Source organism: Papio anubis, chromosome 6 (genome assembly GCF_008728515.1).
Source record: "Papio anubis isolate 15944 chromosome 6, Panubis1.0, whole genome shotgun sequence".
NCBI lineage: Eukaryota > Metazoa > Chordata > Mammalia > Primates > Cercopithecidae > Papio > Papio anubis.
This window is the reverse complement of record NC_044981.1, coordinates 152,924,436-152,939,552: the sequence shown is the minus strand read 5'-3', so window position 1 is coordinate 152,939,552 and position 15,117 is coordinate 152,924,436. Positions and strand designations below refer to the sequence as shown.

General features: G+C 37.3%; 1 protein-coding gene across 1 annotated transcript in view; it reads left to right on the top strand.

Annotated features, from left to right (window-relative positions):
* The window catches only part of LOC116275379 (pre-mRNA-processing factor 17), a 48,800-nt gene extending 34,558 nt beyond the window's left edge, over positions 1-14,242 (top strand). Inside the window, exons 10-15 of the mRNA XM_031667507.1 lie at positions 908-1,009; positions 2,563-2,678; positions 2,932-3,065; positions 9,337-9,413; positions 11,936-12,080; positions 13,054-14,242. Coding sequence (XP_031523367.1) covers positions 908-1,009; positions 2,563-2,678; positions 2,932-3,065; positions 9,337-9,413; positions 11,936-12,080; positions 13,054-13,231 — 752 coding nt within the window. The 3' untranslated portion in view covers positions 13,232-14,242. The remainder of the gene's footprint in view (positions 1-907; positions 1,010-2,562; positions 2,679-2,931; positions 3,066-9,336; positions 9,414-11,935; positions 12,081-13,053) is intronic.
* The last annotated feature ends 875 nt before the right edge of the window (positions 14,243-15,117 follow it).

Below are 15,117 nucleotides of genomic sequence, written 5' to 3'. Positions count from 1 at the left end.
ACATTTTATTTTTCCCTGTAACTTTTAAGAGTTGAGTGGTCTGGCAATATTCATTTTTAAGTAAAGTGTAATCAGCACCTTAAAATTAGTGTATTGTCAAAACATCATCTTAAAACAATAGAAGCTAGCCTGGGCAACGTGGCAAAACCCTGTCTCTACAGGAAATACAGAAATTAGCCAGGCGTGGTGATGCGCACCTGTAATTCCAGCTACTCGAGAAGTTGAGGTGGGTGGATCGCTTGAGCCAGAGAGGTTGAGTTTACAGTTAGCTGAGATCTAGCCACTGCACTCCAGGCGGGGCAACAGAGTGAGACCCTGTCTCAAAAATAAAAAACCAGTGCAAGCTAATAATAGTTTTTGGAAAGTCTCCTACATTCTGAATCAGTTTCTATGAAATTTGGTAATATGATCACAGAAATATGCAATTATTGAACAAGGGCTACAGTTTCCTGAGCTTTAGGTTTAGGTCACTTTGTTTTCACTTGCAGCCTGGTGAACAGTCTGAGAGTGAACCTCCAAAATTCCAGCAGCCATTTCTTTCACTGGCAATAATTGGTCTTTTACATTCATAAATTCTTGGCTAGCTAGTCGTCACTTGTATGTACTGCATATTAAGAAATTGCTATGACAGACTTAAAAGAAAAGTTAAACCTTTTCTCTTGGTTCTTAACCAAGATGTTATGCATCAGAATCACCTGAGGAGCTTCTTCAAGAGGAAAAAAAACGCCCACATTCTGAAGCCCACACATAACATATTCTAAGTCAGTAAATCAGGCAGTGGCATTCCAGTGATCTTGACTCACAGCTGAGAACCACTGCTTAGTGCTGTGTCTCTTTATGGTGTTTATGTTTTAAGAGAAGATATGATGCTTCACCTCATTGCTGTTTCTGTTGACTCCACCTTTAGGTCACAGTAAGGCTGTTAGGGATATTTGCTTCAATACTGCAGGAACACAGTTCCTCAGCGCAGCCTATGACAGGTATCTTAAGCTCTGGGACACTGAGACAGGTAAGAGTTCACTTATGCTAATACATATTCATCTTACAAGTTATCGTTTATATATGAAATGGTGTGAGTAGTCTTCTGTGGCCAAATGGCACCTTCTATAACTGCTGATTCTCTTACCATTCACTGTCAGCAAATATCACAGAATACATTTGTAGAGTTGAAACTGAGCATAAGTAACTCTTTTACTGTGAAACTTGTTTCCACCAGATAGAGTTTATCAAGCAAACATATTGAGAGATAAGCAAAGTCAAAATCTTGTATAGGCCATCTAATTGATCTTTCTGTTCCCCTACATCATCTCGCACTGTGCATTGCATATAACAGAAGTGCAATAAATGTCTAATGAACAAAATTAAATGTGTTTGCACAAATTGATTAAAATGTAGGTCTAAACTTTCACAGGCCAGTTGGTTTTATATATTCACAGCCATACTAATTGCTGCTTATTAATTGATTCACATTAATGTGTTGTGGCTAGTATAATTTTATGTAATTAGAAAAATCATCTTATTATCTTATTGTCTTATTATCATTACCCTTACTGTATTTGAAGGGTAATGATAATAGTTAATATTTATTAAACGTCATCTAATAGGCATAATTGCTAAGCATTGATATTCAGTATCTCCTTCAATCTTAATTTATCCCTATGAGGTAAGTACTATTATTAGATTATAGATACGGAAACTGAGGCTTAAAGAGCTAACTTTTTCAGGGTCACACAGCTAGTAAGTGGCAGACTTGGTTTCAAATGAAGCTCTCTCTGATGCCAAAGCCCATGTTCTTCAGCACTTTAGCAGTGGTTCTCAGTTCTGGCCACATATTATAATCATCCGAAGAGCTTTAATGTTACTGATGCCTGAGTCCCACCTTCAGAGGTATTTACGTAATTGGTACAGTGTATAGACTAGATGATTGTACCGTGTGGCCAAGGCTGAGAGACTACCATTTTGCAGGTTCTTTTAAAAATCAAGATAAAATATACATACAGTAAAATGTATGAAGTGCCTAAATATTCAGTGATTTTTTTTTTTTGTAAACATACCTATGCAGTTGTCTACCACCAAGATCAAGATATAGAATATTTCCAGCACTCAGTAAAGGTTTCTTATGCCCTTTTCCAGTCTGTGCCCACTCCCAGTAACCATGGTAACCACTTCTGTCATCACAGATTCATTTTTCCTCTTCTTAAACTTCTTATATATGAAATCATACCATTTTTTCTCTTTTGTTTCTAGCTCCAGCATAATGTCTGAGAGTCCCTCATGGCTTATACCAATAGTTTGATCTTTTTTATTGCTTGCACTATTTCATTATATGAATGAAGTTATAATTTATTTATTCTACAATTGGTAGTGCAGATTTACTTTTGAAAAAATTATTTTTAATCATTAAAAATCTGTGAAAAAGAACAAATGTAGTTTACAGTAAAGAGCAAGCAGGCAGCCCTTCTTCAAAATTTATTAAGCTGGTGACCTCTAGATGTTAATCTCACAGTCATCTTTAAGTGGTCAAATTTATTTTACCTATTTAATTTGAGTCTTTGGTTTTAGGACAGTGTATATCAAGATTTACAAACCGAAAAGTACCTTATTGTGTCAAATTCAATCCTGATGAAGATAAGCAAAATCTCTTTGTGGCTGGGATGTCTGATAAGAAGATTGTGCAAGTAAGTTTTTCACAGTATTTTGTTAAGACTCCTAAGCTTTATGTTGTATAAGGGGATGGAATAAGTTAATAAGCTAATATTACTCATTTAATGTTTGCTACTTTTAGGGACGGCTGATGCACCATTCTTAGAAAAATTTACATTTATAAAAACATCATGTTGAAGATCTTCTCTTTCTCCACTTTCCAGAATTATGGTCTTTCATAAATCCACTCGACTTCTGTCTTTACCTTTTTTCTTGCCTGATATACAGTGGGACATCCGAAGTGGAGAAATTGTGCAGGAATATGATCGGCATTTGGGAGCTGTCAACACCATCGTTTTTGTGGATGAGAACAGGAGATTTGTGAGCACATCTGATGATAAAAGCCTAAGAGTTTGGGAATGGTGAGTTTCCATCAGTACAAAATCTGATTTATATAAAGCAAGCAGTTAAAAATGATATCGACGAAGATGAAGCCTGATAATATGGAACCATTGAATATTTTTTGCAACTGTGATCCTGGCTTGCCAATCAAACTTTTAACTATGTAAATACTGACAATGTGGAGATTAAAATCTAAACATGCTACCATTTATAATCTTTGGATAGTCTTTTCAAAGGATGTGTATCTTGAGTTGTTTTTCTTGTAGTGATGCTGGATTTGTATTTTGCTGTCTTACATTCTTTATTAGGTTCCTTATTCATCTCTGTAAAATAACTGGCAAGGAGGAGGGGGATTGAGCATAAGATCGTGGCCCTAGAACCACCCAAAGAAAGTAGTGGCGTATATCTTAATTTTTTTAAATGTCCACTTTTTATGATTATTCAGTACTGAAAGATGCCCCATGTATTAGTCTGTTTTCACACTACTGATAAAGACATGCGTGAGACTGGGCAATTTATAAAAGAAAGGTTTAATGAACTTAAGTCCCACATGGCTAGGGAGGCCCCACAACCATTGATGAAGGAGAAAGGCCCTTTTTTTTTTTTTTTTTTTTTTGAGATGGAGTCTCGCTCTGTCGCACAGGCTGGAGTGCACCAGCGTGATCTCGGCTCACTGCAGGCTCTGCCTTCCGGGTTCATGCCATTCTCCTGCCTCAGCCTCCCGAGTAGCTGGGACTACAGGTGCCTGCCACCACACCCAGCTCATTTTTTGTATTTTTAGTAGAGACGGGGTTTCACTGTGTTAGCCAGCATGGTCTTGATCTCCTGACCTTGTGATCCGCACACCTTGGCCTCCCAAAGTGCTGGAATTACAGGCGTGACCCACCACGCCTGGCCAGAAAGGCACTTCTTACATGGTGGCAGCAAGAGAGGGAATAAGAGCCAAGTGAAAGGGGTTTCGCTTCATAAAACCATCAGATCTTGTGTGACTGATTCGCTACCATGCGAGAACAGTATGGGAGAAACCATCCCCATGAGTCAATTATCTCCCACAGGGTCGCGCCCACAATACATGGGAATTATGGAAGTACAATTCAAGATGAGATTTGGGAGGGGACACAGAACCAAACCATGTAACCCCATATCATCACTCTGGTACAAATGTTTTACTTATAGAATATAGTCATATATTGGTTAATTGTACTTTCCTAGGGAAAAAAATATTTTTCTAAAGTTAAGCAATATACTAGTTTCATTACATATCATTGTGTGTTCTATAATTTAGTTGCAAAAAAATGCTTACTAACCTTTTTGTTAAAATGAATGACTGAATGGAAACCAGTCAGTTATGAAGCACAGCTCAGCCATGAGTCCTCCTAGCAAGGACTAAAAAGTGTATCTTTCCATCCCCCACAAGTTTTTCTGCTTCAACAAGTGGAAAGCCTTGAACCACAGCCAGTGGTTTCCTCTTTATACCTAAGTCCCTTTGGGGACCTGAGCAGGTCCCTAACCATTGTCAGGACAATCTGGGTGACTGAACATTTAATGTAATTTAATTGTAGTTTCTCCCACACTCACCACCACCACCACTGCACCCCTTCAGATTATCCCCAAGTAGTGGAGAGTAGTCTTAACATATAGCCCATGTTAGAGACTACCTTACAGCTAAGATCTTTCTTACTTCAGAAATGTTTTTTTACAGAGTATCTAATATGGACCCCAAGTTTTATATGAACCACCTTAAATCATTTGCACAGACTCTGGAGAATAAACATACATATACATGTTCTGTTTTGTTTTATGTACTTTAACAGTTTGATCATACTCAAACTTTCTGATGTTTCAGATATTTTCAAGTTTAAATGTAGAGTGGTATAAAAGAAGTTGGTAAATATTTAAATAATCGAGCAATTACAGGGCTTAAGGATATGTGTATGTGGGTGTTCTAAAGTAAAACATTGGTCAGCAAAGAATTTTTGTTAAACTAATGGTAATGTTAGTATGTTTCTTTTTTTTTTTTCATTTCCTCTCAGATCTTAGGAAACACTCCTAAAAAGTCATGATACTGTTTTGTTACAAATGACGTCATTCTTTAGGTTTTACTTTAACTTGGCTGGGCACAATGGCTCATACCTATAATTCCAGCACTTTGGGAGGCTGATTTGAGTGGATCGCTTGAACCCAGGAGTTCGAAACCAGCCTGGGTTCTTGAACCCCGTCTCTACAAGAAATAAAAAAATTAGCTAGTGTGGTGGCACAGGCCTGTAGTCCCAGCTACTCGGGAGGCTGAGGCAGGAGGATTGCTTGTGCCTGGGAGGTCGAGGCTGCCGTGGTCTATGCTTGTGCCACTGCACTCTAGCTTGGGTGACAGAGCAAGACCCCATCTGAATAAAAAAATTAAAAATTATAAATAAATATGTAATTTTAAAAAAACAGATTGCAGGCTGGGCACGGTGGCTCACACCTATAATCCTAGCACTTTGGGAGGCCAAGGTGGTTAGATCACGAAGTCAGGAGTTCAAGACCAGCCTGGCCAACATGGTAAAACCCCATCTCTAGATGTGGTGGTGTGCACCTGTGGTCCCAGGTACTTGGGAGGCTGAGGCAGGAGAATCGCTTAAACCTGGGAGGTGGAGGTTACAGTGAGCTGAGATTGCACCATTGCACTCCAGCCTGGGCAACAGAGCGGGACTCCGTCTCAAAAACAAAAAAAACCCAACAACAAAAAACAGATTTCAGTTTAACCGTTACTATGAGAGCCTTTCTGACCAGTCCTCAGATAAGATTAGGTGCCTCCTCTGTATCATCCCACACTGTCATTGGCTTTCCACAGCTTTTAGCATACTTCAAGTGCTTGTTTATTTGTTCTCTTTCCTGACAAGTTCTTAACCATGAGAGAAAGAACAGTATGAGTCATGCTTACTGTCTGTTCCCAACACAGTGCCTGGCACACAATATGTGCTGAATCTCTAAAGAAGTCATTATTGGTATAATTATCAATGATGTTACACTGATTGAGCTCTTTCTATATGCCAGTCACTATGCTAAGCATTTCACCTGAACCATCTGATTTAGTGTGCAAAGCAGTCTTATAAGATAGGTACATTTGTTATTCCCATTTTATGTATAAGGAAGTTAATATAGTTTAAGTAATTTGCCCAAGGTTATATAGGACATGAAAGGGCCAGAGTTCACACTCTGATCAAACTGATTCCAAAGCTTGTTTTTTGTGTTTTAAGAGACAGGATCTCACTCTGTTGCCTAGGCTAGATGTAGTGGTGCAGTCATAGCTTACTGCAACCTTGTACTACTGGGCTCTGGGCTCAAGCGATCCTCCTCCCTTAGACTCCTGAGTGACTGGGACTACAGGTGCATGCCACCATGCCAGGCTAATTTTTAAGTTTTTTGTAGAAACAGGATCTCACTCTGTTTGCTGGGCTGGTCACAAACTACTGGCCTCACAAAACTTGAATTCTTGATCATGTGGATGGATAGTTAGATGAATGAGGGGACTGGTAAGGAGAGAAGGTAGTAATAACTTGTATTTGATTTGATTAGTGAGAAAGTAATAAATGTGAGGGTCTGTCCTGCTACAAAGACAAGTAGGAAGCAAAACCAGCTCAGGAGCCCCGGAACTGTGCGTCACTGCATAAATCATCCCTAAGAGCAATTACTAGTGATGGCCACTTGCTTAGGAGAGGAAGGGACGCCCTGACCTCCGCAAAGTGATAGCTGACCTCCTCTCTGGGAAAATTAGCAACACTGGGGCCTTCAGACAAGTGGTGTTTGCCAAACTTTTATACTCTGTACCTGCTTAGAGTACCATAATAATACAAGAAAAGGAAACTTGGCTTTCTTAAGTAAAACTATACAAACTAACTGTATTATGTTCTAAAGGAGAATAAAAGACTGTATTAGATATTCAGCAACTTTTTTTTTTTTTGAGGGAGTGTCTCACTCTGTCACCTACGCTGGAGTGCAGTGGCACAATCTTGGCTCACTGCAACCTCCACCTCCTAGGTTCAAGTGATTCTACTGCCTCAGCCTCCCAAGTACTGGGACTACAGGCATGCGCCACTACGCTTAGCTAATTTTTGTATTTTTAGTAGAGACAGGGTTTCACCATGTTAGCCAGGATGGTCTCAATCTCTTGACCTCATGATCCGCCCACCTCGGCCTTGCTAAGTGCTGGGATTACAGGCGTGAGCCACCGCACCAGGCCAACTCATGGTATTTTAATTGACCAAATGCATGAAATGTCATAGACGTGTTTTCTCCAGAAGGTATTTATTTTGGTAAAATATTTCTTAAAGAAAATTTTATGGAAGTTGACACTACTGTTTATATTTTAGCTTTAAAAATTCATAGACATTTATTAGGTGTTTTTTTTGGTGAATTCATTTTTAAACTGGAGATTATTTGCAAGATATGAATTACTAGCTTATTATACTGAGTTACAGTATCCAATTAGAAAATAGTGCTGTGTTTGTTTGTTTGTTTGTTTATTTTTGCGATGGAGTCTCACTCTGTCGCTCAGGCTGGAGTGTCGAGTGCAGTGGCATGATCTCGGCTCACTGCAGCCTTCGCCCCCTGGCTTCAGGCAATTTTCCTGCCTCAACCTCCCGAGTAGCTGGGATTACAGGCCTGTGCCACCACACCCAGCTAATTTTTGTATTTTTAGTAGAGACAGGGTTTTGCCATGTTGGCCAGGCTGGTCTCAAACTCCTGACCTCAGGTGGTCCACCCGTCTTGGCCTCCCAAAGTGCTGGGATTGCAGGTGTGAGCCACTGTGCCGAGCCATGTTGTGTTTATGCCTAGCAGGCATTGTTGCTAGAAATAATGAAGTCCACAGCGTAGTTCCAATTCTTCTTCCAAGCTCCTGGTATGAAGATTCCTTGAAATAAGGTATCCATTTGAATTTCTTTGTTTACTTTTGTTAACACATTGATCAATATGAACCTGGAATACGGTTAATTTAGAAAATTCTCATGTTTTAATTCATATTGTAAAATAACTAACCACTAACAATAAGTACAAGGAAGGAAGAAACAAGCCTTTTTTCGATCGCAGATCTTTTTAATACATTTGAGTCATTCTAAATGTCAGTTCTCATTGGTACCATAGAGGTATAAAGGGTTGGAGATCTGACAAATGATGTTATTCCCCAGGTTATACCTGAAAATGTTTTCCTCTGACCACGACCCTGATAGAAGTTTCTTCTAGTCATTTGCTCCTTCTGCTGGATGGATGGATAAATAGAGAAAATCCTTATATTAAGGCACATTATTATTGTTTTACAGTTAACCAGAGTATTGGAACTTGAAACAGGGTTTGAAATTGAAATTGCTGCTGTATAATCTGTGTTACTCATCAGATTACATTTCCCACACATTACTCTGTAAAAAATATTTCTGGTTTCATGAAAAGCAACAAGACCAAAACTCCTTTCAGAAAAGGATTTTTAGCTTGGGGAATATTGAAAATGAAAAGGCACTTAGAACTTTTGATGGTTCTAAATTTAGGTGGCTAGTTTTTTATTTTTTTTTCTTTCATTCTTTGTATCATTCACGTGAGCTTTTTTTTTCTTTTTAATGTTTTTTCTCCTTCACCAAACACATTTGAAATGCTTTACATGTAAACTGAAAATAGTCCAGGTACCAAGCATTTATTTATCATAATTTATCATCATTTCTGGATGGGCTAGACCAGCTCACAGATCCCTACAGCTTTGCCTGTCATCCTCCTGCATTGCTGCAGGCTCTTTAACACTCTCACCCACTCGAGTTAAGGTTGACTGGCTGGTAAAATAACACTTCCCCCTAGGCTTGCCTCAGACATCTTGCTTTGCCCTACCATGGTACATTTTTAATTGATTTATTTATTTTTACTTCAACAGCTTTTGGACTAAAAATGGGTTTTGGCTACATGGATGAATTATATCGTGATGAATTCTGAGATTTTAGTGTACCCGTTGCCATGGTACATTATTAAAGAACTTTTAGTAACAGATTTTTTAACATAAAGGCCAGGTTTAAATCAAATAGAAAACAAAATCACTGTCACTGTTATAATGATCATGGGAAGTCATTTATGAAGTACAAGATTCACCATAAGCAATACAGTGTCATCTTGTGATTTTTCTTCTTCCAGAAAGTTTCATGAAAGATTTATTAAATACATAATTTCAAGAGTTTGCTTTTATTTGCATATTATTCCTTTGTTCCAGAGATAATTCTTCAGAAGGTACTTTATAAAAATTGCTTATTCCGATATCCTATTTAAAATTTTTAGGGATATCCCTGTGGATTTCAAGTATATAGCAGAACCCAGTATGCACTCAATGCCTGCAGTGACTTTGTCTCCAAATGGTGAGTTAGTGTGTAGGTTGTATTTTTAAATGAGCTTTTAAGATACGGTGTGATTTCTGTATTCAAAAGAACTTTGGTCCCTTCCTTCTTGGGAAAGTTTGTCACAGTGCCATTACTTGTATAAGGTAATCTTTACAATATTAGAAAGAATTACTGGCTTTCATATGTAAGTCACCTCACCTACTTTTCTGTCTTTTTTTAAATAAAAATAAAAAAATGATTTACTGCTAACATTGATTGAACATCAGAAGATTTCTGTTTAACAATCAGTTTTCTTTTCTTTTCTTTTCTTTTCTTTTTTTAAGAAACAAGGGTCTCCCTTTGTTGCCCAGGCTAGTCTTAAACTCCTGGGCTCAAGTTATCCTCCCTCCTCAGCCTCCCAAGGTGCTGGGATTACAGGCCTAAACCACTATGCCCGGCCAGAGTATTCTTTTCTCATTCTCCTTCCAAACAGAATCACGTTCAGTACATTATTTAATAATGATTGGCCAAGGCAGGAGAATCACTTGACCCCAAGAGTCTGAGACTAGCCTGGGCAACATAGAGAGACCTCGTCTCTACAAAATAAAATTTTAAAAATCAACTGGCATGGTGGTGCACGTTTGTAGTTCTAGTTACTTGGGAGGCCGAGATGGGCAGTTTGCTTGAGTCAGGAGGTTGACTATGATTGCATGACTATACTCCAGCCTGGGCAACAGAGCAAGACCTTTCTCTCTAAAAAAAATAAGAATAATGTTTTATTGTAATCTCTTTCAGGGGATAGGAAATTTTGGTCTGATTCTTTATAATGAGAACACTTTAGCAATTCACTATAAAAAATTTCCTCAGGCAAAAATTAAAAAGATAAATCTATTTAATATTGTTTAATCCATTGTCTTCAGTACAAGATAATTTGTGCTACAGATATACTGACAATATACTGATGTAATTATAGCTCTACATGAGAGTCTTAAAGTGGGGGTTCTGATATTTGGGGGACATTGTCATCGAGGCCACTGTCAACTCACATAATGGGGCAAGGAAGAGTTTGTGTTCCATCAGGGCCTCTGACACAAGCAAATGGTAATAGTTGTCAAATGCTCTATCTTTTTTATAAGAAAAGCAACCTAAGTGAATCCTTTTTTGATAATTGCTAGATTATATACTTCATCACTGTGCATCTACATTTCACGTAGCTTATTTTTAAACCACCTGTTACAAATTTTGTGCCCATCTTGAACAAGGCCATTTACCCACTCAGGCATTGAGTCTATTTCCTTACTTAGTAATGTTTACATGTACTGTTGGCCCTTCGTGTCCATGAGCACCACATCCTGGGATTCAACCAGCACGAGTCCAGAATATTCAACAAAACAAACAGTAAAAAATAACAATATAACAATTAAAAATACAAATTAAAAAACACAGGATAGCAACTAGGTACAAAGCATGTATGTTGTATTAGGCATTAGAAGTAATCGAGAGGTGATTTAATATATACAGGAGATATGTGTAGGTTATATGCAAAGACTATGCCATTTTATATAAGGGACTTGAGCATCTGTGGATTTTGGTATTGGGTAGGGAGTGCAGATCCTGGAACCAGTTGCCAACAGATACCAAGGAATGACTGTATATAGGGTGGAAGTATAGTCATGCATTCCTAACAACAAGGGTACTTGTGAGAAATGCAGCATTAGGTGATTTTGTCATTTTATGAACATCATACAGAGTACTTACACAAACCTAGATGGTAGAGCCTACTTACCCCAGGCTGTATGGTATAGCCTGTTGCTCTTAGGCTCTACCCCTGTATGGCATGTTGCTGTTCTGAATAATGTAGTCAGTGGTAAGCATTTGTGTATCGAAACATATCTAAATATAGAAAAGATACAGTAAAAATTTGGCTCTATAATCTTATGAGACCACTGTCATATGTGTGGTCCATCATTGACTGAAAGATTGTTAAGTGGCGCATGACTATAGACACTGCAGTTTAGGCTCTGGGGGCTTTGATGAATCCTAAGTAGAGAAAAGCATTGTGGCTGTTAAAAAAGTTACTATAATTTTTTTAAATTACCTCTTTTTTTGTATAGTTTTATTTTATAACCCTAGGCTTTCTCACCAGTTAATCTTTCTTTATTCCATAATTACCACAGATAAGTCTCTTTCTCCTATTTCCCATAGTTCTGTTGTCTAACTTACTATAAATTCATTTCATTTCATAACTTTTAGCTTATTTCTTTAACATGAAACTTGGAATTTCTATATTTCCTTATTCTTTTAAAAAAAAAAAAAGCTTTTATATGAGAGTGCTCAATGATATAGGATTGTATATGCAAAAGCCTTTAGTTTATATATTAATACCTCTTGCCAGTGACATATTTGTAACACTTTACAGGTGGTATAGTAAATTTATTTTTTAGTGTTATAAAGTATTTGGGAGCAAAAGTTACATTAATCACAGTGAACATATTTAAAATAAAAAGTTTTTAAAAATGTTTTAGTCTTTCTCTAAAATACCTCATTTATTGAATTTACAGGAAAATGGCTAGCATGCCAATCAATGGACAACCAAATCTTAATTTTTGGAGCACAGAACAGATTTAGATTAAATAAGAAAAAAATTTTTAAGGGCCATATGGTAGCAGGCTATGCTTGTCAGGTGGACTTTTCACCAGACATGAGGTAAGTTTAAGACTTCTAATCTGTTCTAGTATTCAAATATGATATAAACTGTTGTTGTACAAATAACACTTTACACATCACTCTCACATAATATATTTTTATGAAAACTCGATAATCTGTTAACATTTTCAAAATGCTGGCTATAAAGGTGAGAACAAATTAGGAAAATTACATTTTGCTTTTTTTAGGTTCTTGCTTTAGTATATTCCCTTCTATTACTTAGGCTTATGCCCTTTAGTCACCTAAATCCCTGTCAATATAACCAAAGCCTTATTTTCTCTCTGCTTTTCTAAGCAAGACTAGAAGTGCTATAATCACTGTATTGCTATGACTGAATGAACACCAGAAGAATTAATTGTGTATTACAGTGTTGCAGTTACAGCTTCACTACAGCTTGTCTGTGCTGAAACCTCTAATCCAGCTTTTGAATATCTCTAGGTCACACTGGATTTGTGAAGCCTACAGCATGATTCTTAGTTAAAATGTATAGGTAGAAGTAATTTAGAAATCCCAGTAACTTTGTATGTTTAGCTTAGTAATTGGGCCTACCTCTGATTCAGTTCTAGATGTATTCAAAAGATATTAAAGCCAAAAAGTAATTATGAAAGTGGTAGAGCTACTATGATGGAATCGATCTAAAAGGTTCCCTAGCTATATGTGGAATTGGTTCTCCAATCTCTGTTTCTGACTATCTAGAGACTGATTGTGTAACCTCATTCACTGTGGCCCCGGGACTCCCAGTCTTCCCAGTTAAAAATAATTTTCTACTCTTAGATTGGTTGGGAGGTTTTTTAAAATAGAATTTCAAATTGTAGACTGCTTCATGTTCTACCTGTTATTCTGAGTATTGTATATTTGCATTGGATGTTTTTTTAATGTTAATGTGAAAAGACAGTATCTTCCCCTATTCTTCATTCACCTTACCAGGTTAAGGTATTTGAATAATTTGAATTTATTTTTCTTCCCATTATAGTTATGTGATTTCAGGAGATGGAAATGGAAAATTAAACATTTGGGACTGGAAGACCACAAAACTCTACAGTCGATTTAAAGCTCATGATAAAGTGTGTATAGGTGCAGTGTGGCATCCTCATGAAACTTCTAAGGTCATAACATGTGGTTGGGATGGTCTCATTAAATTGTGGGATTAATTAGATTAATCCTTAAACTAGCTAGGATCATTTTTGATCCATTGTCATATTTAACTGTATTTAATTATTAAATGTATCAGATGGTAACTTGATTTACAGATAATGTTGATGACATTGACCCATTGTTTAAAAAAAGAAACTGTAAATTTGACATAATTTCATTTGCAACTTAATTTTGTTCTTTATAAATGTTATTTATACAGAAAATGGCTATTGACTTTCTATTTGACAAGTAGTTACAATTGGCAAGCAGTTTGAGTTTATACCCATGACATACCGAAAGCATCCTTTTGGAGTCAAGAAAGAATCCCTAGTGGATTTGGGATTCTAGAGGAGGTAATGTAATTAATTATTCAGAAAAATACCATGTATTTACCTCTTCAGCCAAAAGGGCAGTAAAGAATAGGGATGATATAATTTAATGTAAATTTGGAAGAAGGAAAAAACCACCCAGTTACTGTCCCCATTATTTTCACTGGGTCAAGTTCTAATCTTTCGGCTTCATGAGTTCCACTCCCTTTGATGACACATGTTGTGTATTTTTAGTTGTAAAGCAGTAATCTTCTTAACTGCAGCATTCCTCTAATTATAAACAATGAAAAATAAAAATCAGTCCAGAGTTCTTTCGTTGACTTAATTCCTGATCAGTATAGACAGGACTGTATATATTTAATCAGAGAATTACATTATATCTGAAGATGGAACTCAGGAGGATGCACCAAGACTTTGAATTTTATTTACATTCACTGTCAGTAAAGACCTGGCTACACGTTGAGAAATCAAGATCTCCTAGGTCATTGCTTCACAGCTGTAATTACTGAAATCCTCCTCAGAGGAGATAAAGTATGATGGGTAGAGTCCAAGATGTCAACTTGTAATTTCTTTGAAGTCATGTGTTTTATCTTTAAAATTATTCCTATTTTACCTGTGAATATATACAACAGGACTTTTTAAGATTAAAAAATTTTTTAAACGTCTATGTCTGGGAAAAAAAAAAGTGACACTCCCGGAAGATGGCTAGAGTTCCCCAGTTTGAGAAGCGGCGACCATGGTGGAAAATAGTTTTTAAAACATCAGATTATAAAATCAAGATAGGCCAGGCGCAGTTGCACACACCTGTAATCCCAGCACTTTGGGAGGCTGAGGCAGGTGAATCACCTGAGGTCAAGAGTTCTAGACCAGCCTGGCCAACATAGGAAAACCCCATCTCTACTAAAAATACAAAAATTAGTCAGGCTTGGTGGCGGGCACCTGTAGTCCCAGCTACTCAGAAGGCTGAGAGGCAGGGAGAATTGCTTGAACCCAGGAGCAGAGGTTGCAGTGAGCTGAGATCATGCCTCTGCACTCCAGCCTAGGCGACAGAGTGAGACTCCATCTCAAAAAATAAAAGAAAATCAAGATAACCTCTTGAATGTAGTAGCTCATAGCACTTTAATTTGGCAAGCCATTTTTCCTGTTTTATTATAAGTCTATATTAGATGTTTGAATATGGTTTGAAATATTTCACTACCATGCTGAAAAAGATTGGTTGATAGCTCTTCGGAGTGCTAACTGGAAGATCAAAATCATGTCTCTTGCTGATAACCTAAGAGCATTGAACTCTGAGTCCAGTTAGGTCATAGCAGTGTATGCTCCTTGCCCTTACGGAGTGTCCATTTTTAGAAATTTAGATTTTAAAAGGCCTGGGACATATGACCAGGCCCTATAGCCACAAAAAAATAAATTTCATAGAAAAATTAATAAAAGCAGAGAGACATTTTTTGACACAGAGGCAGGCACCCAAAGAAATACAAACACTGCCTAGCTGCTGCCATTTCTGTAACTGCCCAGAAGGGTGACAGATTTCTGAAGGGGAAAGGATTCAGATATGACCTTTTCTTTAGTCC